General features: G+C 40.2%; 1 protein-coding gene across 1 annotated transcript in view; it reads right to left on the reverse strand.

Moving 5' to 3' along the window:
• Plxdc2 (plexin domain containing 2) overlaps positions 1–26,480 on the reverse strand; it is a 407,901-nt gene extending 381,421 nt beyond the window's left edge. The window contains exon 1 of the mRNA XM_033759775.1: positions 26,332–26,480. Coding sequence (XP_033615666.1) covers positions 26,332–26,365 — 34 coding nt within the window. The 5' untranslated portion in view covers positions 26,366–26,480. The remainder of the gene's footprint in view (positions 1–26,331) is intronic.
• Between the last annotated feature and the right edge of the window lie 56 nt (positions 26,481–26,536).

Below are 26,536 nucleotides of genomic sequence, written 5' to 3' on the forward strand. Positions count from 1 at the left end.
TCCTCTCCCCCTCCTCCTCCTCCTCTAAACATAGTTTTCCTGCCACTACCAAATCCAAATCACTCACCTTTGGCACAAGCATCAGGTTTACATTTACACTTTAGGGTGGTTGCCATGACGACGCTTGAGGCACCAAGCAAGCATTGACTCATGAAATTTAGTGCTATTTGTAAATTTTTGGCATGGTCAAGATATTCTGAAAATCTCCCCCTCCTCCTCCTCCTCTAAACATAGTTTTCCTGCCACTACCAAATCCAAATCACTCACCTTTGGCACAAGCATCAGGTTTACATTTACACTTTAGGGTGGTTGCCATGACGACGCTTGAGGCACCAAGCAAGCATTGACTCATGAAATTTAGTGCTATTTGTAAATTTTTGGCATGGTCAAGATATTCTGAAAATAAGAGAGGTGACTTGAAGGAATTAAAGACTTCGCAGACTTGTTTGGACACCTTCAGGTCAGTGTGACTTATGGGGAAGAAATGTTTACGGTCAGGGCCTTGGCTGTGATCAACACTCAGAAGAAGAAGCGTCCTCTTGGGTCCCAGGGAACACCTGGTCTTCGCTTGGCAGAGGCTGCACATTGTACTTTACCTCCTGCTTGCAATAAATTGCCCCCACTCTGCACAGCTTGGGCTAGCATTTCATCTCAGGAGAAGTCAGCATAATCACCTTCATAAAATGCTAGCAAAAATAAATCCTACACCTCTATTACACACCTGTGAAACTTCCATGCGTGGCACACCTGTTGAGAAACTCCGACCTGGTACAAGGTCTCTAACACAGAGACCAGGCACAGCAGAGAAGTTAAGTGACTCCACTCACATTCTCAGGGCCAAAGACCCACCAAGAGTAGCCCATTTAGGAGCAGCCTGGGGGCTGAAAAAGTAGTGGTGTTACGCCTAAGCAGACAGCTACCACACCTAAGAAATGAATAACCAGACTAACCAAAGCAACAGATTGTTATGCCATTAGATTTTGCAGATGTTATAAAAAAATAAAACTGGGGCTATATTTCTACTCCCAATGTCCACAACACTGTGAATTATGAACATAATAAATGATTTTCTATATCACATTAAATCAGCACTAGAATCCCTCATCCCCTTAGCCTCTGGAAAGCAAAACCCTTCTTCACCACTGTAAATTTCTGGCGGCTTCTGGTTAGTTCTCTTGATGAAGTTAGCCAAGGCTGGTCAGCAGCCAGAATTCTAACCAGTCACTCATAGACCTAAGTGGACACCCATGAAAATCAAAGGCTTAATTGAAAATCAAAGGCTTTTTCTGATAGTTAGCCATTTTGATTGCACTCTCCCCATGGGGATAGAAAACACCGGTTTAAGAACAGATTTAGAAAATAAACTATGCTCTTAACCCAGTTTCACCACTAAGAAACACACTAATCCTTTAACAAATCACAGCTTTGCTCCTCACAGCCATGCCACAGAAGATTCTAGAAGACAGATATCGACATCACTGATGTTGAGGCTCCTTTTTAAACTTATACAAATGTAGTGTTTTTCTTTCAATTTTTGTTTTTTATTTGCTTCCCAAGACTCCCGTTTCTTTTATTTTCCAACTTTTATCTTTCTCTCTTTGATTTCTTTCTTCACTAGAAAATGTCTTAATAGGGTCAGACATTTCCACTGTTTCCCATGAGTGGAGTTCCTATGGATACACTATTCATGTACTAGTGGTGGACTCTTTGGAAAAACAGCAGAAATTTTATAAATACAGAACATCAGAATAAAGTACTGAATAATTATCAAATTAATGCAGTTGCTTTACATCATGAAACGCAAACATTCACCATGCAAAGGCATTTGAAATTCCGTAAAATGCAAAATCCATCTTTTCCTAACATGAACACTTTGGTTTTTAAGCAATTTTCATAAATAAGTGTGCTAAAAAAAACTGGTGAGAAACAAAAATCTTCTAAGTGCAGTAGATTTAAAATATAGCTGCGGAGACATTAGGATCATTAAATCTTATAGAAAAAAAGTGACATAAGTAAAGCCATTAATACAGAACATATGCAATACAGAATAAATAAAAGGTTTTTTTTTTTTTTTGGTACCAGGGATCGAACTCAGGTCCTTGCACTTGAGAGGCAGGTGGTGGAACCACTGAGCTACATCCCCGGCCCCAAAATATTTTTTTTAAGTCAGGCTATTTGGGAAAATTATTTCTGATAATAAAAACTTAGCACACTCACATCTCAGCTCTGCACTGCCTTTTTACCATGTTTCTGATTTATATTAGATAACATGAACATGATGTGGAGCCAAGGAAAAAGCACGTTGCTTACGGTGAAAAGTGGGAATATGTCCTGTGTCCCTCACAGATACCGAAACCACAGGAAGTGCAAAACCCTACACTGTAATTTTTACTCTACATACATATTCAGGATAAGCTGAGATGTATAAATGAGTGATAATGAAAGATTAACAATAATAGCTAACCATAAAGTAGAATCACTATAATGGGGCATGTAACAAATGTTATATCATTGTGGTTTCCCTTTCTCTGTCCCCTCTCTCAAAATATCTTATTTTATTTCCCCTAATTCCTGCGATGGGTGAGATCATAAAAGGCCTACATGACAAGATGCAGGGAGGTGAATGAGACACAGGCAGCTCTGGGATACCATGGAAGGATTGTTTGCACATGAACCCAGGGCAGCACGACAATCAGATAACTGAGCTGGCTGCCGACTAGGGAGACTGTCACGTCCAGGGTAGTTATGCTGGGCAAAGGGATGGCTCACCTTGCAGGCAGGACAGAAACAGACAGTGTGACACTTCACCGTGCCACCCAAAATGGAGTACAGCTTTTAAAACATATGAAGGGTTCGTTTCTGGAATTTCCCATTCAATCATATCAGTCCGTGATTTGCCACAGACAACAGAAGCCACAGAAATCTAAACCAGAGATGAAGGGGAACTACCATATTATTAATAAAACGCACAAAGGTGAGGGACACTCATTAAGCCATAAAGGAGGAAAAGCCTGCCCACAAGTTTCTGCTCCTTTTTAACTGTGCAGTGCGCCTTCAAAGTCACTCGCGCAGTCAAGACAGGCGCTTCTTGCTGGATTAGGTTTTACAGATAATCCTTGGGCTCATTGGGGTTGAGTTCAGAATGAGTGTCGTTTATTCCAGTTGCTCATTCTGCTGTGACTCGCACATGGAGAAAGCAGGGTGGCTAAACGCTCAAAGTCCAAAGGGACGGACTGGGAGAGGCCAAGAGCAAGCAAAGACACTAAGGCTGCAATTATCAGGCCAAGTCTTATGAAAGGGTAAGAGTGCTGAGTGGCTAAGTTTAATGAACTCGAAAAATTAGTTTCAGCTCTCAAGTCCACTACTGTGCAGCTGTGAGCACCCCGAACTAATACGTCATACAATGCACTCAAGTCTGTGTTCCTTCAGTCAAGAGTCAACGACGAGAAGGCATGAGATTTTTAAAAACATCAGAATCTTATTCCAAACTAAAACTTCCGAGAAAACGCGCTTGTCTGAAGATATCTGTACATACTACGTTAATGCTCCTTGCACGTCCACGATGCCCTCTCACACTCGGGTGTCTCCAATATGGGAAACAGCAATCTCCATATTGGGATGACTTTTTCATTTTCATTCTTTCATTTGCATTTTACAATGTGCATGCTTGCATAATAGTGCTGATACGTGCAATACAAATGAACAAGACAGAACAAACATCATTAACAGTGGACACCTCCGATGCATCAGGCACCCTGCGAGTCACTTAATAGGAATTACTTCATTTATTCCTCAAAGTCTACGATGTAGGGGCTGTTACTGTCCTCATTTTATAAGTGAGGACAGAAAAACACAGAGACCTGGATCTCTGACTGAGATCAGAGTAAGTGACATAACTAGAAGAGATGGGAGAAAATTGATAGATGGATAGATAAATAAATTTAATAATATAACGAACATTTCTGACCAGTGCATGATAGACAAAATGTTTCTTCAGTATATGGCTTTACATTACGAGATAACAAGATTGGTTTAAAGATAACAAGATTGGTTGTATAACTTTAAAGAAAAAAGAAAATGCATTAAAAATTAAGGTTAAAAACCAGTTGCTTAGTGAAAAGGTAGAAAACCAAGACACTGAATAAGGTAGAAATTTATGTTCCCCAAAATAAGAAAGAACACAGATTTATTTTTTAATCAGAGTGCACATATTTCAAAGCATGAACATAGTCAAATAAATACAAACCTAAGAAAATGTTCTTCAAAGTAAGATTTGAGATGTAATGAAATTACCTTGGAAAAGATACTAGATTTAAAGAGAGATTCAAAGCTGATGATATGCAGTACATCTAATCAAAAATGTTTAAAATTCAATTTTCTTTTAAATTGTGACGGGTAGAGGACTCAGAGAAGTGCCTATTTTAGACAGCTGAGGAAAATTATTTGCTCCATAAAAATTCTAGGCAAGTTTCTAGAATTAAATTTGGGCTAGTAATCATGTTGTTATTAGGGTAATTGCTTTCTGACATCTGTTTCACTGTCAGAATTAGTTCTTTGATAATAGCAACGACATGAATAGTACATTTCTAATCAGTAACGTTCAGTGCTTCACCAAAACAAAAATGAAGTTATATACCAATTCTATGTTCTTCTCAACAAATTTTTCAACAACATGATATCCTATATATGATATATAATACAATAATAAGGACAGACTAGCCTTTTCCCTCCCCTCATAGGCTTATTTTCAATAACTTTTATGATGATATATAAATCGGAAGGTCCATGAAATAGGTCTATCATGAAATAGAAGTAAAATGTACATACTTTGGTTCAAGGCATAACAATGTATTAATTGTGTATTAATCAGCTGTTTGTTGCTAGGGCAAAATACCCGAAGTCCACAACTTAAAGGAGAGGTATATTTTGGCTCTCAGTTTCAGGGTTCTCAGGCAGTGGTTTGCTGGCTGTAAGATGGAAACCTCATGGCAAAGGAAAGATGCTCAGATCATGCCATCCAGGAGCAGAAGGCAGGGAAGGAGCCAGAGAGGAAGGGCCAGGGACCTGACAGCCTCCCAGCACACCTCCTATCAGCTGTTTGTTGCTAGGGCAAAATACCCGAAGTCCACAACTTAAAGGAGAGGTATATTTTGGCTCTCAGTTTCAGGGTTCTCAGGCAGTGGTTTGCTGGCTGTAAGATGGAAACCTCATGGCAAAGGAAAGATGCTCAGATCATGCCATCCAGGAGCAGAAGGCAGGGAAGGAGCCAGAGAGGAAGGGCCAGGGACCTGACAGCCTCCCAGAGCACACCTCCACCCCCCACCCAGAAGTGTGCTTTACCAATCCCCTAGGCGTCTCTCAAGCCATTGACACTGACGATCAAAGTTAACCATCACAATCTGTTAATGAATTGTTTCTATGACATTTTTATTCAGCTTACCCTTCAACATGCAACACTCTATCTTGGAACTGAAGTTCTTATTGCTTCATGCTAAATTTAACTTAAGAACAGCACAATGAACAGAGCATTCTGGCTCTGATCAGGCCACCACAATTAGCAATGTGACCTCCAGAAGTCATACAAGCTTCCAGGGTTGAATTTGTAAGGTGAGGAGATTGGACCAGATAATAACTACATCTTCCAGCTCAGAGACTTTGGCAGATTCTGTTAGAGAGCCACACGTTTACTGAAAGCTTCAACTCTGAGATTTTAGCTAGTGGTACTATTTTCCCTTTTTGTACACTCAAATAAACAAGCCTTCCTTTTAGATTAAATCCTAACAGGGTCCCTTCATGCAAAAGTTTTAGTATTTCACAGTTGTATACAGGTACCAACTATTAGTCCCAAGTCCATTGCAATCCCAGGGCATTTCCAAGATAGATTTTTGCAAACAATAAGAATAAAAAATCAATACATCAGAACAGGCAAGCAGAGTTGTGGGAGCATTCTTTAGGCTTTCGTATCATTACATAAGATTTTTATTGCAATTTAGGTGTGTGTTTCCAATTATTTTTCCATATCAACGAGGAAATTTTAAAAACTCATCCGCCTCTCCAATTTAAACTATGAATTTCAGATTTTTTGAAGATCTAAATGGTTATCTTAAAATAAATGAAAGCAAGGAAACATCTGTTCAACCTTTTCATCATAAACTATTAATATATATTACACCTTAACTTGTGGCTCAAAATTAAATGGACCTATTTCCAATGTCTACTTTTTGAACAGCATGCTATTAATTGAGTATGTGTTGAATATCTATAATATCTGCTTAACAAACAAAGAATAGCTACCACGGAGGAGTTCTACACCCCAGCCTCGGTAATAAGAGCTGTCCATATTTCATATTTTAAAGCTCACAAAAATTATGGGAAACGGGCATTTTCCTTGTAACTTAACAGAGGGCTAAACTAAGGGAAAGGAGTTGAAGGAACTCTCTTAATATCACAGTTCGTGGATCATGAAATGGGATCAAACCCTGGCCACATCTTTTAGACCCTAAGAGCTGATACAGTCACTTTTCCTTTATTTTAAGCTAAAGGTGGCAAAGCAGCAATCTTAAACATTGTTTATGAGACAGTATAGCCTAGAACTTACGGTATCAAGAACCATGGAAGTGTACTAATGATCTCTACAATCCAGTTTGCATTTGGTATCATTTTTTCTGATAAACCAGCAGGTTATTAAAAAAAGCAATTATATCATACTTATTTATCTTCAGATTCCATTTACACCAAGAAAATACATTCAACTGAGCATGATTTAAATAAAACTGGTTGAGCAGGCTATAGCTGTATGTGCCTTCACACTCAACTTTCAAAATAGAGTAATTACTATTAGAAAAATGCCAATGGTATTAAACATAATATATACAAATGTAATTTATGCATTTGGCAGTTAAATTACCTCCTAAAGTAAGTGAAGTGTCTGTGTTTTCTGGGGCCATTTGATTTTTTGTTATCCATCCTAGATACATAGAGTTTGGGCTTTGAACGTCCCCCAAATACTCAGGCATTGAGAGTTTGATCCGCAGCCCAGGACACTAGTAGTAGGTGATGGAACCTGGAGGTGATGGGGCTGAGTGGACAGAAGCTGTGTCACTGGGGATTTGCCTTTGTGGGGGACAGTGGTCTCTCACTTCCCTTCCACCCTGAGGCCAGAACCTTTAATCATCCAGTAAATACCATCACTCACTCCCTATCACAGACCCCAAAGCCACGGGCCAGCCCACCACGGCCTGAAATCTCTGGAAGCTAGGCCAAAACGAACCTTTCTTCCTTTTAAACTGATTATCTCAAGTATTTCTTGCAGTCATGGAAAGCTAACACACCATGGAAACCATGAAAACAAAACCTTTTAACCAATTAATTTTTACTGAATACAAACCCCAAAACAATCAATGTCTTTCCCGAGTCATAATTTCAACTGATGTCATAATTACACTTCTTTACTGACAAAGCTCGTTCAGAACAAGAAATACCTACATTCTGAATAGAAGATTTTAAAAGTGAATGTTTATAAATAAGGAGGGGAAGAGGAGTTGAAGGGAGGGGAGGAGATTGGGGAAAAAAAGAATTAGGATATATTATGTAGAGATACAAATTTCCTATGACGAATGTGATCATATAAAACAAACAAGTGGGATCATTTTACAACGTACACATGTATTAAAACTTCACCTGGTACCCCAAAATATGCATAATTTTAATGCTTTTTTATGCTTTTACATATATCAGACTTAAAGAACATTTTTAATCAGTTTGAGAGGCTAAGAAATCTAAGATTAGAGTGCCAGTATATTTGGTTTCTGGTAAGAACCTTTTTTGTCTTTTGAGAAAGAGAAAGAGTAAAGAAGAGAAAGAGAGAAGGAAAGGCAGGGGGGGAGGAGGAGGAGGAGGAGGAGGAGGAGGAGAATGGGCTGGAGATTTAGTTCAGTGGTTCCAGCTCCTACCTCACAAACACAAGGGCCTGAGTTCAATCCCCGCTACCAAAAAAATAAAAACTAATAATAATAATAACAGTATAAATTAGATAAAGTTCACCCTAGTATATATGGAATCAAGAAAGTTATAATAATTTATGATTCACAGCATCCATTTACACAAATAATTGGAAAAAGTGAGATAACAGAATGTTCACTATATAATTGGCTGTGACACAGCAGAAATAAAACTAAATTTGAATTTTAGAGTAACAGGTTCATAACTTATTATCATTACATGTATAATCGTGGACAAGTAGATTAATTTCCTAGAATTACTAACTAGTAAAAGTTAATGGGCGAGCATGAAGATTAAATAAAAACTCATACACACGTTAAGCATCCCCAATCCAAAAATCTGAAATCCAAAGTACTCTAAAATGTGTAACTTTTTCAGTGGTAACATAATGACAGAAGTGGACAATTTTACTGCTTCATGCACAAATTTATTAAAAATACCATACAAACATAGCTTCAGCATATATGTGATATAGGTATTTAAAACAAATGAATTTCATTTTTTTAAGCTTGGGTTCTAGCCCCAAGATATCTCATCAAGTAGATGAAAATATTCCCCAATACTAAAAAATTCAAAATCTAACCTGGTACCAAGCATGTTAGATAAGGAATATTCAAACTGCAATTAACTCACCTGAGCTCACATTTTTCAAAAGTGCTTCAACACCCCTTAAATTAAGGTGACCATAACAAAGTACTTATTTTTTTACTAGGAATTAAATACACCGGATTAAAGATTTGAACCGTTGCATTATAATATGTGCAAAAATGCCACAGATTTGAAATTAGCAAGTGTATAGAAAATAATAAGAACTTGTGTCATTCTTTTTAATATAAAGAAAGCACTAAACAATCTATTCTAGAAATTCAAGTATTTAGAGCCTTAAGTTTCCACAGGGGAAAAAAGATACATCAATTCACTGAACTATGATTATTTTTTTCTCATTTCATTAAAATGCAAGTGGTAGAATAAATGGTCTTATGCTAGCGACTGTTTACTAATATCTAGTCAGAATAAATACTGAGACTCTAAAATGAACAAGAAAAAAAGCTAACAAAGACAAAAGAGAAGCCCGTGTTTCTGATTTATGTGGAAGCATACGACAGCGATTTATTCAGACTAACAACGATAAATGATCCAACAAGTGCCATTATAAACCGAAGGATCACTGTACGCAAATGCACATTTACTTTCACATTAACACTCTGCGAGTCTTATAAAACAAAACGCATTAATATTGCATGTTGTTGTTTTGCTATTTGCAAAGCATTACAAAGCAAAGATAGAACAGATAATTTATGAAAACACAAATTAAGCAACTACCTTATGGTATACCCATAAGTATTGTGGAATTAGCGCCACCTGACATCATCTGCCCTGCCTCCTCCTCCCCTCCCCTCCGTCCTTTCTTTCAGACATGTAGCACTGTTCCAATTCCTAAGAAAAACAACCTTACAAACTATCCTGAAAGATAGCTTACAGATAAGAAAGGCTTAAGGTTTCTAACATTTATCCTTGTGTTTAATTTGAAACTTGCATAATCTTGGTATTGTATATCTTCTTCTTTGCTTTTTTAAACTTCAAGCGAATCCGGAATGTCTTGCTGGGTCACATGTTACAGATGATAACAGTAAAGTCCTTTCGGTCTTCAATCTATCTTGTAGCACAACTGTTGATAAAAATCCCAACTCCCCTAGATAGACGTATTGGAGAAAATAAATACTCTCATTTGTAAGAGTTTCGTACTGAGAAGAGTTACAAAGGTTTTATGAAAGAATATTTTGATTATTATACTCCCTTGACTGTTATACTTTCTTGGTTTCTTCAATAAAAATAAAAATTAGAAAATTCTTTCACAAATATTTCTGAATACCTATGTGCCAGTCTCTAATGCATTCATTACATAAATCTGTCTTCCTAAGTCAGAAAAAAAATCTAAAAGAAAAATAATTAATTACAAGGAAAACAGTCTTCCTTCTTGACTTTAGTATTTGAATTCTTGATCTTCCCATTAGTAAAAGAACAAGCAAGGGCTGGAGATGTAACTCTCAGTGGATCTACCGCGTGCCTCGCAAGCGCAAGGACCCAAGTTTGATCCCTGGTATCAAAAAATAAAAATAAAAAAAGAACAAGTAAATGATGTCATATTTCCTTCAAGCTAAGTGAAAAAAAATCTAGAACTAAACACATTAAGTGCCCTTCTCTTTAATGCAACTCTAACTTCCTTAATACATTACAACCATTTTGTATTCCACACTTAACTGATAACATAAATGAAGCTCATTCATTTTTCCTGTTGCTTCTTAGGGTGACACTTCCTTTCCAACAATTGCATCTTGTTTGAGAGATTTCACGGATTTAACCACTCCAAGTGACATAAAATGTGATACAGGTCTAACTCTCCGTTAAGTTTTTATAAAATGTCACGGCAATTTTCTTAGAGATGATAAAAGAAAGTCTTCTGAAAATCGAGCTGCGTTTGGGGAGAGCTGTGATTGCTTGCATGGAGAAGAGACTCCCGGCATGATTGCACCCTTCTGTAGCACAGCTATGCATGCTCCTGTCCCAGCTACTTCTCTCCTGCCTACACACAGGCTCCCATCTCCCATCCTGGCAAAAACCTCTCCTTCCCTTTGCTCCTTGCTGGCAATTTCCTGTCTGCCAGTTCTTTTCCAGCCATCGTATTAAAAACAGAGTGTGTTCTCTGTGTCACTATGTCTTCCTTTCAAATTCCTCGCGGATCCTACTGTGATGGGGCACCAGCACCCCCATTTCTCCAGGACTGTTAAATTCTCCACCGTATTAAATTCCCAGATGACCCCATCCTTGCCAGATTTTAACCACATTTTTTTCCTGCCCGGGCAACTGTTTTTCCTCCTACCAATCTGCCTCCTTCTCTGGGTCGCTGCTCCTCTTACCTCCTGTGTTCCCTCCTCAGTGTGCCTCTCCCAGATCGCCTTTCTGGGATTCCAACCTGGAGCCTACTCCTGCTTCCTGTTCTGTCCCGCTGGTGCAGGGCTGACTTGGCATCCGGACCTCATCCCAGATTCCCTGCGGAGTCCCAGGCCTGGGGGAGTTCACACCTCCACTGGAATTCCCATGAGGATCTCAGTACTGGGCAAGCCTAGGACAGAATTCGTGTTTCCACTCCCTGCTCTATCTGGGGAACTTGGTGAATTACTTTAGACGTCTTCCCTTTATCTAAAGCCTTCACTGCCACGTTCCCTCTTCATAACCCAGAGATCTGTCTCCACGTCTGCCCTGCCTAGTGCTCCTGGTAGCCCAGCTAGAGACTGATAAGACACCCACCTGAGTTGTTTGCTCACTCACAGAAACCTGTCAGCATTCCGCTATCACCTTCATTTGGGTGTGCAATGTCCTCCCTGGCCCTGAGAATGCCCCTCACCCTAGCTCACAGTTCAAAGCCAGACCCAGACTGTTACCTCCCATATCCCTATTTTTCTGTTGCCGTCATAGGCTTCTCTCTCTCTCTCTCTCTCTCTCTCTCTCTCTCCCTCCCTCCCCTTTTTCTTACAATTGTCCCTTTTAATGTTCGATTTTCAGTATTGCACTGTAATCACTAGCTACTTGGCAAGAACTATATTTTAACACTATTAATTAGCACAATGCTTGGCACACAGGATACATCCAACAGATGTTTGCCTAGCATCTAAAGCATTCTTCTGAGAATTAAATTTCACCATCCATTCCATGACATGCTAATTTCAATTCAAGTCCCTCCACTTAGTCACTCTGAAACAACTGCATACTGGGCCAATGTCTTTCACCATATAGGCTAATTCTACTGGGCATGTGGCGTATGGTGAAAAATTCTATTACTTTCTGGTAACAGATAAAACATATATTAGCCAAAGTGTATTAAAATGGCATCAGAGACCCTAAATACAGATAGATGCAAATAAAAAAAAAATGCTGCATTGGTTCCGTCCCCTGAGCCCTTCTACCCATCTCTACAGTAGCTCTTGCCCCAAGCCCCCTTTGGGCAACTCCTGCATACGGCTTAGCCAGCAGTTGCCTGCCCCTCCCCGCTGTACCGCAGTGAACAGGGATAGTTTGCTTCCGGGTACTCCTTGGCTATGAAGCCTCCGCTGTCCACGCCAACATGGGGGCAGCCAGCCGGGCAGTGCGGGGCCCCTCTGCCACTCGCTCCACCTGTTTGAGGAAAGGAACTTGACTCCCTGAGTGGCTAAGGTCAAGAGGGGAGGGCTCTGGGCCCCTTGCTTGCATACCTAACCCTCACAGCAAGCCCTCCAGAAGAGTCCCTGGTCCTGCCCTGCCCCTCAGGGACACAGGCTGCAGCCCTGGCCCCCTCTGGCTTTAGTCCTGGGGGCTCCCTCCTGGGTACTGCCTCCCCTCCCTTTGTTGCAGGACAGCCTCTTAAAGGAAAGGTGCTTAAGGACTTCCTGGAGCTCGGTGTGCCTGTAAACCTGCTTGTGATTTACTTCTCATGTTGTGGGCTCCAAAAACTCCTATAAATTTACTGGGATTTTTACCCTCCGTAGTGTGGACAGAGTGGTTGGTTTCCAAAGAAAGATGAATGAATACTCAGAGCTGCGCAGACCCAAGGGCCCTGGAGACCCGCAGCCAATGAAAACCAGCAGTAGAGACCAATGCCTGGTGGAATCAATCTATGGTGTCTCGCACAAGGTGGCACTGGACAGTGATGCCCAACAACAGCAGTGACCAGCACCAGGCTGTGTCAACTGTGGGCATCGGGAATTATCTGCAGTCATCCAGTGATACAGCGCTCCTAAGAGAGCTGAACTTTACCAGTTCATTACCACTGATTCATTTCTATCTAAATCGAGGAAGAAGAACCCTAGACTGGTGACACACCACCTTCACACTCAGACACACACACACACACAGTTATACTCATGCTCTTACTTTCACAAGCGTGTACACACCCACAGCAATGCTCTTAGTGACTTTCTTGCAACTCTTGGACAAACGAGCCTGCGCCAGTGGACTCCTTTCCCAATCTGTTTAAATGTGGACATCATTACCTATCTCTTTACCACACCTATTCCTCCAAAGCTGTCACACAGAAATGGCAGAAGTGACCATGGGGCCTCCTGTGGTATTTGTTTTCCCAGATATATCACCCAAATCCAAATAAATGGCACGACCGCTGACACCCTAGTGCAGAACACACTGCTAAAGGAACAAGCGCTCCCCCGTTGCTCTCATATACACGATGCATGCACCTCCACTGCCTGAACATACAGCGGCTACCTCAGTTGGAATATCAAATATCTCTGTACAATTCTGGGGAAAACGCAAAATACAACATGTTTAGGAAAACAAATTTTAAAAGACAGTGTTAGACATTTCTTATCTTCCACGGCCTGATGAAACCTTAGGACTGCTGTCTTGCTCTTACAGTTCTACTGCTTAACTCTTTAGACAGACTCACTAAGACACAGGTAGCGCTTAGGATTTCTTTGTACCTAGGACGTCAGTACCAAAAAGTTCACTCGCCGTGTAGGTACCTGTGACCTCCCTGCAGCAGCTGACGCGTCCCTAGAGGCAAGAATATTAGTAGGATCAAAGTATCCGTGCTCTTCTTTCACAGTAGACGACACAGCAGAATTCTGTGACATGTCCTCGGCCTGCACCAAGAAGAGGAAGCAGTTTCTGGGAGCGTCCTCCCATTTTACAGAATATGAGTTTGTTAGAAAATAAGTTCCTTTTAATGTGTGTCTTATTGTGATAAAGTTCTTCAAATCCAAATCTTGCCCTAGGCTCTGACTAGGTGAGGAGGAGGGTTGTGACTCAGAGAAAAGCTTTCAAGTTGCAGGAGGTGGAGGAAGACAAGTCCCATACCACTGTGGTGGCAACCAGCACCCTGGGATCGGGGCCCTCTGCCTGATTTTCAGTGTGTGCATGGCCTTCAGCTCTGACTGTTCTGAAGATTTTCTGAAACACCAACAGCCGCAACAGCACCGCTGCATGTGACTGTTACTAAACCAAACAAGATACCACTTTCTCCCTAGCAGTGCAAAATATGGAGACAACAGTTAATATTTGATAGTTAATTCATTCATGGCTGCTTGGCGTTCCAAAGGAAGTTATGCTCCCTGACCTGCTCATTTTTTCTTCTTCTCTGGGTTATTGTGTTCCTCACCAGCATCACCCTCCATACTCCACATTTTCCTGCAGAAATGTGACCAAACCTTCAAAGAACAGGAATGTGCCACAGCAGTTATGAAGAGTAGATGGGTCATTTTATTCCCATGCGACAGGCGAGACATATTTCTACCTAAGTTTATAAAGTAAGAAAATGGCCCAGCCAAGATTGTGAACAAGTCTACTTGGCCTCAAAATCGTCCCTCTGGCAGCTAGAAGACAAGCAAATGCTGTCTGCCCTAAGAGCCTTCCCACCATCCACACTCCTGCCAGATTTGTGTCCCCACCTCATCGCTCCCACAGCTGGCATCCCAGTGAAAGTGCGACCCCTGCGCTTTACGTCTGCTGCTGGAGTCCCATGCTCGTCTTCCTCATCCGTCACGCTTCTGACACACAGACACTGCCTTCTCTTAAAACCTCACGCACTAAAATATGACATTACATTGACTTAATGGAAATACCTTCCAACCGAAATTATCCGAATGGAGAAATTTAAGCAAATTGAACTTTAGGCAGAATTTCAAGCCGTATCACGAAAATGTCAGGTTTTGTGCACAGATCTTGTGTAAATGTCTAACATATGGAAGCTCTCGACCTATTTATAAAGAACATCAGATAAATGCGTCGGCTTCTGTGTGAGTCAGCTTTCCATGCCTCTATAAAATGCTTGAGATAGTCACCTAACGAAAAAGGCTTATTTGGGCTCATGACTGTAGAGGGTCAGTCCATACTGGGGGCATCACACTGCTTTTACGTATCTGGTGGGGACAGTGGGTGGCAACAGTGGGGAGTGCTGGTGAAGCAAACCACTCACCTCATGGCCTCACAGAGTGTAAGAGGAGGAAGCAGTAGCGAGGGTCTTACTATCCTCTTTGGGGAGTGCCCGCAATGACCCAAAGACTTCCCGCTAGGCCTCAAGGTTAAAGGTTCCATTGACTTCTAAAAGTAGTGAGCTAGGACCGTGCCTATATAACACATGGTCCTTGGGTAGACAGTTAAGGTCCAGACTAGAGCATCTTCTCATTAACTTACAATAGCCTGTCTTCTAACAAGCACATCAGCTTATTCCTTTATTCATTTTTTTTAAAAAAATTATTTGATGAATAAATGAATATACAGGCGAACAAGTCAATGTATTTATTAGAAAGAAAATGGGCCTTTGTGGATTTTATTCAACAAGTTGACAGTCTTTAAATTGAGAAACTATGATGTGCAACATGTTAGGTCTGAAGTATACTTAGACTAGTTTTTTAAAAATTTTTGACTGATCTGGAAAATCCCAATAAATGGTATGCAATAAATAAAATGAATAAGCACTGGTTACAGAACAGGTATTGTTTGCTAGATTTGTGTGTGTGTGTCTTACTTTGCATACAAATCAATGTAGTATAGTACCAAAAGCTATGAAGTATCTAACATTCGTTAAACCTGAAATATTCTCCATTGTGTTCTAATGATGAACATTTATGCCCACGGGGAAAGATAAAATGATGGTAGGAATGCAGGACAAAATGACAGAAGACACCAAATTAAACACAAAGACAGGATTAAAGAATAAGACTCAAGTAAGAGAATTTAACATATAAAATGAGAAGGAGATAGAAAAATTACACCTAAAAACCAACAGGATAAAATCCGTTACACTCACCACTTCTGATTGTCTTGAGAATGTCACTTGATATTTGAGGTTTGAGTTTATTTTAATAGTAACTGGGATTACACTCTGACAAACTTATACAGAGAAAGCATTTTATTTTTTGAAGGCTTGTTTTGTGGCTTGACATATGACCTCTCCTGGAAAATGTACCATGTGAGCTTTAGAAGAATTTCAATTCTGCTGGAGTTGAGTACCATGTTCTGTCTATGTCTATTAGGTGCCAATGATCTACAGTGTTGTTAGTGCTGTTTCCCTACTGATCTTCTGTCTGATGGGTTTATTCCTTACTGAAACTGGAATATTAAAATACCTTTTACTGTTAAATAAATTTTATTTTATAAAAGGAAATAAAACAAACATGGTTTCTATGCTCACACCGCTTGTAATGCACTGGACAGAAAAGTCTGAATCAAATAATTACACAAAGAACAATATAATTGAAGCACTGAAGTACTTTCTAAGACCCTTTGAATGGCAACAAATCCCAACTCAAAATTGGAATTTTCTGATGTATCCTATTAGGAGGTCCATGGCTGTCTACGGAGGGATTTTGATTTCTATCTTCCCAATACAGAAATTTGGAAGTAAAAAATACATAGACCTTCTCTCCATTGGAATACACATATGACAGGGGCGATACTCTTAAGTGAAATAAATACAACACACATGTACTTACCAAATCATTTCTCTGATGTGAGAAACTGAAAGTGCAAATAAGGACTACAAGGTGTAACAGATGATGTGAAATAGGAAGAAAAGGGGAAAGGGGAGGGGAGGGGAAAGGAAAGAAGGGAATGGAATCAACGTGAGAAAATTAAAAAAGGGAAACAAAGTCTTTGTAAACAGGGAGGGATGGAGGGGCTGAAGGGGGACGGGGAGAAATAAAAACCAAGATAAGACCCGTCAAGGTGCAAATCTCCAATGACCCATGCCATTATACTGTAAACCTAAAATGCACCAATAAAATTAAGTTTTAAAAAAAATACACATGACATTGTGATAAGGACTAACTGTCCTAATAAAGCCCAGAACAAAGTAAGATAATGAGGGGCCACCCCTGGAACACACGCTGAACCCCGGGGACTTACGACACTACCGTAAGGTGGCCAGGGGAACCACCTGGGCCGTTCCCACCTGGTGAGAGGGTGCGGCCACTAGAAGCGGGGGAGAGGTGCAGAGGCAAAGAGCAGAAAAAAATTCAGGCGTTCACAGCACACAGCAGGAGGAATGCTGAGGAGTATTTCAAGAAAAATAAAGATATAAACAAGAGTCAGAAAAATGTATTTTTAGAATAACAAAACAAAAAAACATTGCTGCATAGAAGGATGCTCACCAGAATTGATAAAAACCAGAGTGACTGGATCACAGTTAAGACCTTAAAAAAAAAAGTCTGCCCACACCACTGAATTCAGTACTAAGAGATCTTTTAGACTCTTTACTTGAAAAAAACAAGTTTAATAATGCTCAATAATCAATAATTTAAAAATCTCTTAAATATCTACTCTTGGGGAATATTTCACTTTGAGATATCTGGGAAGCTGGTTATACAAATATCGTGACTCAATATCTATTTCTTTCTTTTTTTTTTTTGGTACTGCGTGGATCAAACTCAGGACCTTGCATTTACAAGGCAGGCAGTGGCACCACTGATCTAAATCCCCAACCCTCTATTTCATTCTTATATTCATATGTCCTTTTAAACTATGAATTTTTTCCAAAGAAGGAAATTAACCAATTTTAATGTTTCATCAGACAATCCAAAGATACTGGGTTATAAATCATTACAGAAGATTAAAATCTTTCATTCTAGGGTCTCTGCAGTGCTATTCCAATTTGCAAAGCTCAGAAATGTAAAACGACGCTTGATAAGACTGGTAATAAAGTATCCGTTTCTCTGTTTTTCCTGGCTTACTACTATATGATGGGATCATTCCTAAGCCATCCTTTAATTCTCAGTCCGTCACAAAAACAAGTGGCGATTTCCCTGACTCTGCAATCATTCAACATCTGGCTTGTCTAGAAATTTTGTTATTGATAATTAACAAAACCTAATATTTTACAAGTTGCCCAAACATACTATAGAAAGAAAGCACCAAGACTTTAACCAAGTGATCTGGATCAATGTAGTACTGTTATACAGGTAGAACACTAACCAGATTCTTTCGTTCAACACATTTTCAAAGGAGGCTTCCTTCCTGTGCTTGGAGCCAGTGAGACAATCAGGATCAGACCCAGACGGTGTCTAATCTCTACCACTTTCCAGCCAAGCACAGGCACCAGTAATTACACTATGATGACGTGTGACAATGGTCAAGATGCTGAGTGCATTTTAGTAAGGCACCTAGCTCAACATCGGCGCTCGGAAGAAACACAAAGAGAAAGGTCTCTACACCAAGAATCAAGTCTAAGCGAAGGCCTGGCGAATAAACAGCCAAAGCAGGGATCAAAGAACTGAGAGAACAGCATGTGCAGCATCGTAGAGGGGACACTGCTCGAGAAACCTGCGGGGGAGGAGAAAACAAACAATTTGAACATTAAGAAGAAGAAGGACAGGTTACCGAGCTCAAGGGCAACAAAGACACAAAAGCATTTTCAACTGAGGGTCGACGCCACCGGAACAGAAGCATACAAAGAACTTCTGAGCTCTGGAATGGAGAATGGACTCCAACAGAACAATTTTGAAGGCAAGGTAGAAAACTGCTGACATCAACGAGGCCAGGAAGGATGAAGTGAGGATGGAAGAAAGCAAACACCAGCGTTTGGTTTAAAGAAAAAACAGAAACCAGCTCCTTATTGGCTGTGACTATTTAACAAATGTCTCTTCTAAAAACAACCCAACAAAACTGAGATTACACAAATCTGGCTTCCTGCACAGGGCTGTTCTGCAATGCCCAGGCAATGAGACACTATCATCTGCAGAGTGACTGTGAATCATGCTTGTTTTTTTAAAAACATATCTGAAATGAACAACAGATGTTAAAAAGATAATGAAGGCTAAACAACAAAGAAAGAAAACAGGCTGCTTGGCTTGCCCATTGACTGCTGATTAAAAAACACTTGGATCACCACCACTCTTGAGCTCAGAGCAATAGCCAAGTCATCAACTGTGCTGATAATAGAGACGGAGCTCTAACCGCTAATTGTCAATGCTTGTCATTTAAATAAAATAATAAATTCTGCTAGCAGGAAAATGCTAGTAATTTGTCAAGTGTACTCTCATCATAAATCTCTCAAGGAATTGAAATTAATTAGCTAAAAAGTAAACATGAAAGAGAATTTTAAAACCAGGTGAAGCTATTCTTCTGCCAGTGCTGTTTCTTAAGAGGCAGCAGACTTTTGGTTCGAACTCTTTGACTCCAGAGATGGGCTGTTACAGGGACACCAAAAATGTAGTCATTTTCTTGCGCCATTTCCTCAGAGCTCATCCCTTCTCTACAGTCGTTCCTAAGAAGACAGAAACAAGCACTCCTTCCCTCCGATGATCTGTTCATGACAATGACCTTCTGATTCTCCTGTAGGTTTCTGTGGACTCGTTAGGCTGTATGGTGAGTCTGACGACTCACCAGGACAGCACTGGCATTATAGCCTGCCTCATCCGTTCAAAGAAAAAAGGTCAATGCCAAAAAGTCGCAATGAACACTTTGTTATAAAATTGCTGTGGTAATTAGGGCATCTATTAGATGTTGTAGGAAAGAAATTATATCATTACTTAGTTATGGAGAGAATTAATTCTTTACAAAATGACCCAAAGGTTAATACAATTTCAATCAAAAACAAAGAAGATGAGTTTGCCCCCATTAGATACAAAGACTCAGAAAACCACAGTGAGTAAGACTGTGTGATATCAGCACAAGGATAGTTACGGGCACCCTCTTTATCTTTGCAGTATATTATCTCAACAGTAATTATTTTTTTAAAAGTGCAACATTCACAAGACTGGGAAGGCATGAATATGGCCCTAAATATACACTGATTAACTTGTGCCCAAGCGCATGAAGAGATACAGCAAAGGAAACACAGATGAATCTTTCACAGCAGCATTCATTACCTGGCGATGGAAGATGGCATAAATCAATCAGTGGGAAAATGAGAACCAACAGGATTGCACCTAATTGCCAACAATGAGCAGATGTGATGTGTCCAACACAGCCGCAAGCAAACCCGTTTCATAACATAGCCACATCCTGCGGTATTCTGACAGGAAAACGCATTTACTCATACCTCAGGTAAGGTGAAAAGTGTTCATAAATTCATTTCATTTGAGTAAACAATTTTAAAGCTGTCACATTTTAAAAATGTAAGTTATAAATACAAAAGTACAAATATACACTATGCAAGACATATATTATACAATGATGTCAAAACTACCATACCATTTAAAAATAAAACATCGAGCAATATCTTTGTTAGAGAGAGAATGCTTTCCAAGTACAGTGTAAAACGGATTTTTTTTAAACCTTGTAATTCAACTTTATTTTCAGAGGGCATCCAGAGTTTTCTGGAAGGTGATAAAGCATTCTTTAAACTTCTCTTGTATGACAAAAAAAACAAATGACATTTCCGATTCCTAATACCAACTGGAATCAAAACACAAACATACAAAGACACAACCAGGAAGTCTCCTAGGCCAATATTTTAATTCTTGAAATTCGCAAACTAAACGGCTAACTTACAAAAACATTCAAAGGTATGCGCTCCTATGACCTAGGTAAACAGTAAACAGTGAGAACTGAAATAGCTATATAAGTATATAGGAAGACATAAACCTTGAAAAAACTACACATATGTAGCACATTTTGGCTAACCGCACACATAAAACAATGACCAGCCAAATACTTAAGAGGTTTACTTGGTCTTTTAAATCAAAAGTTCAGGGCAGTATTTCTCAGCTACTAAGGAGGAACTCGTACGCAGTGAGAACATGACGTGACAATCATTTTCAACGCTCTTTCCCAGGACTATTTCGCAGTGCGGATTCTATCTGTGGGATCTGTGTGCAGACTTTCTTATGGCACAGAAGGAAAGCAACAGAAAAGGAGAAGAGACAGAGACAGCCAAAGGAAGTCAAGTGAAATACTGGACTTGTATTTGTGCCCAGCTCTGCCTCGAGGAGGATCAGGGGCTGACGCATGAACACAATACACTAAATAAAGAAGCAGATTCTCTAGGCTGGTGGTAGCCTCGATTTTGGAGAGAATTAAGCGAGTATATAGAGTGGATTCACCATGTTCTGTACACAAAATGCACCTACGAGCCCGTTTCGCATCTTGAAAATCATTATTGTTTGTGATTTTCATATTCTAAATTGATAAACTGTGCCTATCCTATTACGCTTCTAGAAAAATAAGTGATTATGTGTTCATGTCATAGTTTCGGGATTAAAAAAAGGTTGGGATCTCCTGCAAATAATATATGCACTCTCAGAAGCATAATCACTAGCATCCAAAAAACATTATTGCATATTGAGTTTCCATCCTCTGAGCCAGGGAACACACTGCCTTAAACAAAATAAGCCAGGGTGTATTTACCAATCACACGCTTTAAAAAAGTAATCTGCTTTATTTAGACATTCCCCACCACTCAATCCTCCAAGGAGTAAGTAGAAATTTTACTTTTAAACATTCAGGTTCTTATGCAGTTTGCCCAAAGAGCAAATTCTTAATATTCTCTCCATATGCTCAAAGCCGCAATGGACCACAAACCTTACCTACAGGACGAGACCTTAGGCAATAGGGACTCTAAAGAAAATGTCCCATGAATGCGTGAAGAACAGGCAGTGGAGAGGAACTAAGTAGTAAGATCTCAGAGAAGTAAAATGAAAGGCCCCATTTCTGTTTAAAAGTACGAAACCTAAATATCACCCATTTATTCCCACCTTTCTAAGGAGACATGGAAGAATATGGCACAAATACGAAATGGATTCACTCATTCTAAACATGAAGGATTCTATACTTTCATTTATTTTTCCTCATCCAGTATTCTGCTAATCCAGTGAGTCAGCAAATGACATGATAGAGAGGAGAACCGTCTTAAGAAAAGCATCATGACTTAGTGTGTCCTTTCATAGTAACTTTCTCAGCTGAACAGAATCACTGCGTGGGAGAAAGTGCCAGAAAGCATCCTGTGTGACTCTCACTGAAGAAAGCCCTCTCAGAATGCAGTGCTCTACGGAAAATAAAAGCTTTGAGAGAAAAACACACTGAGGAGAAAGGTAAAAGGATGGAATTTGTCAGAAATACTGAATAGTTTCTCGGGTGTGACAAAATGAAAGTGTGCATGAGGACCAAAATGTGTAACAGATAATGTGAAGCAGGAGGAAAAGTTCCAGGGCGGGGGGGATATGAGAAAAGAAGGGAAAAGAAAAAGAAACAAATTTTTGTAAATAGGGAGGGGTGGAGGGGTAGAAGGGAGGGAAGGGGACTGGGGAAAAAATAAGAACCAAGATACATCGAGTAAAGGTACAAATTCCCAGTGATGCATATTATCATACTGTATACCTAAAATATACCACTAAACTAAATGAAAAAAAAGAAAAATCTGAAAAGCAACATATTAACACACGACTGACTATATTATACAATTAGATTTTATTTTCCACCTCTAAATCCAATGTGTGAGAATAATTTTTAAGTGAGGAAAAAGTAGTGTCATAGTCTGTTTTCTGTTGCTATAACAGAATATCCAAATCAAGCTAACTTATAAACGTAAGAAGTTTATGTAGCTCCTGGCTCTGGTGGCTGATGATCTCAGAGCAGGAAACCCACACCTGCCTGGCTTCTGATGAGGACCTGGAATGCATCACAGCACAGCTGAGGAACAGAAGTGTAAGAAGAAAAAATAAAACACATGGAGTGTCTGCATGTTATAACCAGCTGCTGTCCTAGTCGCCAATCCAGTCCCAGGAGAACTGTGCTAAACCTCTTAGGGACCTAACCGCTTCTAAAACACTCCACAATTTCTCAGCACCGCCACACTAACGAACATACAACAACGTGAGTTTTTCAAAGAACAAACCCATCTTCAAACAGAGATACAAGGAAGACACAGGTGTGGAAGTAGACAAAGTATAAGTCAGAAGTCTTTGCACTTGTTGAATGCAGGTCACACACATTGGGGGGCTCTGTGTTTTCAGAGCCCCAACTACTACAAGGTGACAAATCATAATGTGCAGATGACACAAGTTCAACAGGAGGAACCGTGACTGTCATTGAAACACAAGATCTCCCTCCTTCTCTCTCTTACTTCCTTATGGCTGTCCATATCCTGTATTGCACAATACCCTCAGCCATCTCCCCATAAACAGCTGCCAAAGCAAGTTTTATGAGGCTAAGATTGGAACGTCTGTGTGTGTGTGTGTGTGTGTGTGTGTGTGTGTGTGTGCATGCCTGTGTGTGTTTGTGAAAGTGCTGGAGGTTAAACCAGGGGCCTCACACACACTAGGCAAACATTCAACCACTGAGGTATCCTGCAGCCCTACACATACTAAGATTTCAAAGCCTGGTTCAGAATAACTTAATGGCCTGAGGACTGAGCACAGCTCAGTTCAAAAGCAACTTCTAAAGAATCACAATTATTTAATAGTTTACATCTCCAGTGAAAAACAGAACAGCACCACATAAAGAATGAGATATGTGGATACAGACATACAGATATATGCTATAATTTAAGATAGAAAATTACGACACGAACATGCAGTCATGTGTGCAATCACTAGTAAGGAGAATACTAGAATAAACTATCTGAAAGCTCGACGTAGTAGTTGTAGGGTTAAGGTAAGAATCCATGCACCAGAAGCATTAGGACAGTTTGCTAGACACCTGGATCCTATCCTCTGGTTTGAATCCATATACCATGAAGATAATTTCTAAACTCATTTCCATGTGATTGATGAGAAAATGTATAGGGTGAGAACTCTTAGGGGGGCGTCTGCCAAGTTAGTTCTTGAGTCAGTAATTCAGCCTGAACTACAGTTCATCTGGTTCTATTCAGTTCAACAACTACTTGCTGCATGCCTGTGTGGTAGGATAGTGCAGGGGGTTCAGAAATGAACGACCACAGTCCCTGGCTTCAAGAATATGAGGTCTTCCCCGACAGACGTGAGAAGTAAGATGCAAACACGGAAGAAAAGCCCGCCATGCCAGAGCCAGGCAAGTTCACTGAAGAAGGCGCTGAGACCTCCCGCGTGGGGTGTCACTGGAGAGGAACCTGTAAGAAAAAAGCGGGGAGAGGGACGGATGGAGGGCAATTAGAGCAGGAAGAGCAAGAGAGCTGGCAAGAAGCTAGGAGCTCGTGGTACACACTCAAGGAACGCTGCGCAAGGTGAGGGAATACAGTGGACGGCGGGGTGGAGGCTGAGGACGCCGGGTCACTGTCTGGAGGACCAGGAGGAAAGACTGTTTTCACCATGTAGAGGAACAGCCAAAGACTTTAGATCTATGTCAGTGCCTGTAGACCAAAGCAACCCTCTTTAAAAACATACTGCTTCTGCAATAGGCTGTACCTTTTAGAAAGAAAAAAAGTCAAAACTAATTTTAAACTACATATTTTCTATCTGCCTGCTTGGGAATATTTGATTCTTATAGAGAAGAGACCTTTTTGGAGCATGTTAACATCTTGCTTTACTCAGCTTTATACAGGACCACTCTCCCTAGTAAGATATAATAGGATCTCAGTGAAAATCAAACATAACAAAATGGGCAAAATTTTCCATTACGGTAATTCCAAACCTCCACGCAGTCATCCATGAACAAAAAAAAACCTTACCTTCATTATAAATGTCCTAGAATCACAGTTATGTTTCAGTCCAAACATTCTCAGACTTAGGCTACAACTTATCTATTTTCTCTAAGGGGAAATAATCCTATGTTTCATATTTTAAATGCGTGCATGGAGTCACAAGTCATCGAGAGATACAAATAACTATCCTGTCATTTTCCAGTCATCTGACCCATGCTTGTTTTATAGGAATTATTCACTTGAATTACTCCTCTGGTAAAGTGCAGTGTTTTGTTTTACATATGCACAGGAATTTTACATTAGTAAGAGAATCTCAGCAAGGCCACTTTCACAATGAACTCTACAAATTCATAATATTTTAAACTAAACTGTTTAACCCGATGAAAGCAGAAAATAACAAAAAGCAAAATCCACCTAGAGAAAAAACAGCTCAACTAAGCATAAACAAGACCCTGAACATAAACTTCTTGCCTCCAAAACAGAAATATTGGAAAGAGGAAAAACAGAAGAAATTTGCAGCTTCCCTGCCCTCTGCTGGCCGTAAAATCAACTACATCACTAACTAAAGTAATGCATAATAAAATGTCCCTGTTATGAAATCAGATGTTTTTTTTCCTGTGCCAAAATGTCTGTAATAAAAATCCTCGTTGCTAGATGCCAAATTTCAAGACTGTTGGACTCTCTGTCCAGGTACTGAACTTATACATAGATCATTTTACAGTGAAAAAAATTTTTTTCTGTTACATCTTAGTATATTTCATATTTTCTGTAGGCTAGCCACCCAATTCCAAGATTATTTCCTAGGACTACATGTAGATCGATGCCCTAGAAGTAAGCTAGGTCAACTTAGAATACTGTCTCCGAGAAACTGCCAAGATATTTAAAACCACTCATTTTTCCCCCCACCAAACCCTGGAAATAGACGGATTGTAAGAGCAGCATCCCATCAGAAATAATAAATTAGTTTAAAGTATTGGTACGTTTATGTCGACAACCTAAGCGTTTTATATTGGTCAAAGCCAAAGGCGCTGATTAACTGGTCAATCTGAAGGCGGGATGAATAGCACGGGCAGCGGGACCCGGAATTCCAATCTGTTTGCCGTGTAATATGTTTGGGTATTGAAACCTCTGGAGTCGTAATAATGAGAAAAGTTCAGGGGGGAAAGAAGGAATATTTGCTGACTTGTCTTTTCTTTTTTAGTGAAAATGCATTATTGGCTCCCAGTTCCAGAGAAGTTTTAAAATAAACAACGCGGTGTGCGTTTTGGCACGCCCTTTCTCTCTGAACTCCCATGTGAGAATGATTTCTTTAAGCATGTATCTGGTCCGGAATTTGCCGGGAGAAAGTACTGCTGCACTTTTTAATCGATGCCATTTCCTGGAAAGGTAACAATATTATTGTTTTCAACCAATGAAACGTGCCAGATAAATAAATCGTACCAGTCCAAAAAAAATTTTTTTTAAAAAGACCTATGGCCATGGATGCAAAACAACTGCAGGTAATAAACATCCTCATCCTGGAAATGTGCATTTTACTTTCAGATCTCCAAGTGCTGTCATTGTATGTGCCGCCCCTCCCGTGGTACCCCCCCAACACACACACACACACACACACACACACCCCCACACCCGACAATCATACACAGAAGAGCGGAGAAAATATCTGCGCTTTCTCCGAAAAAATAAAAAATAAAAATCCGCCCGGGGGAACAGTGCAAGTGTTTACACCTGGGTCTCAGCTTGCTAAAAACGCATTCAAAGATTTCCTCCTCCCAGCCTCGCCTCACCGGGCACCTCCAGGTGCCCTGCCTCGCTCTCCATCAGCGACTCGGGTTTGACGGCAGGGGACACGGGTCCGCTTTCGGGGCTCACTTGCCATCGCCTCTCCACGCACCCCCAGGCCAAAGGAGACCTCAGTCGTAGGCTGCCCAGGAAGTTTTTGCTCCTTCTCTCTCTTTCCCCTGCAAACGTCTTCTGCTTCTCGCCTGTCCC

This window comes from Fukomys damarensis, unplaced genomic scaffold (genome assembly GCF_012274545.1).
Source record: "Fukomys damarensis isolate Sample0158 unplaced genomic scaffold, DMR_v1.0_HiC HiC_scaffold_37, whole genome shotgun sequence".
NCBI classification, from domain to species: Eukaryota; Metazoa; Chordata; class Mammalia; order Rodentia; family Bathyergidae; genus Fukomys; species Fukomys damarensis.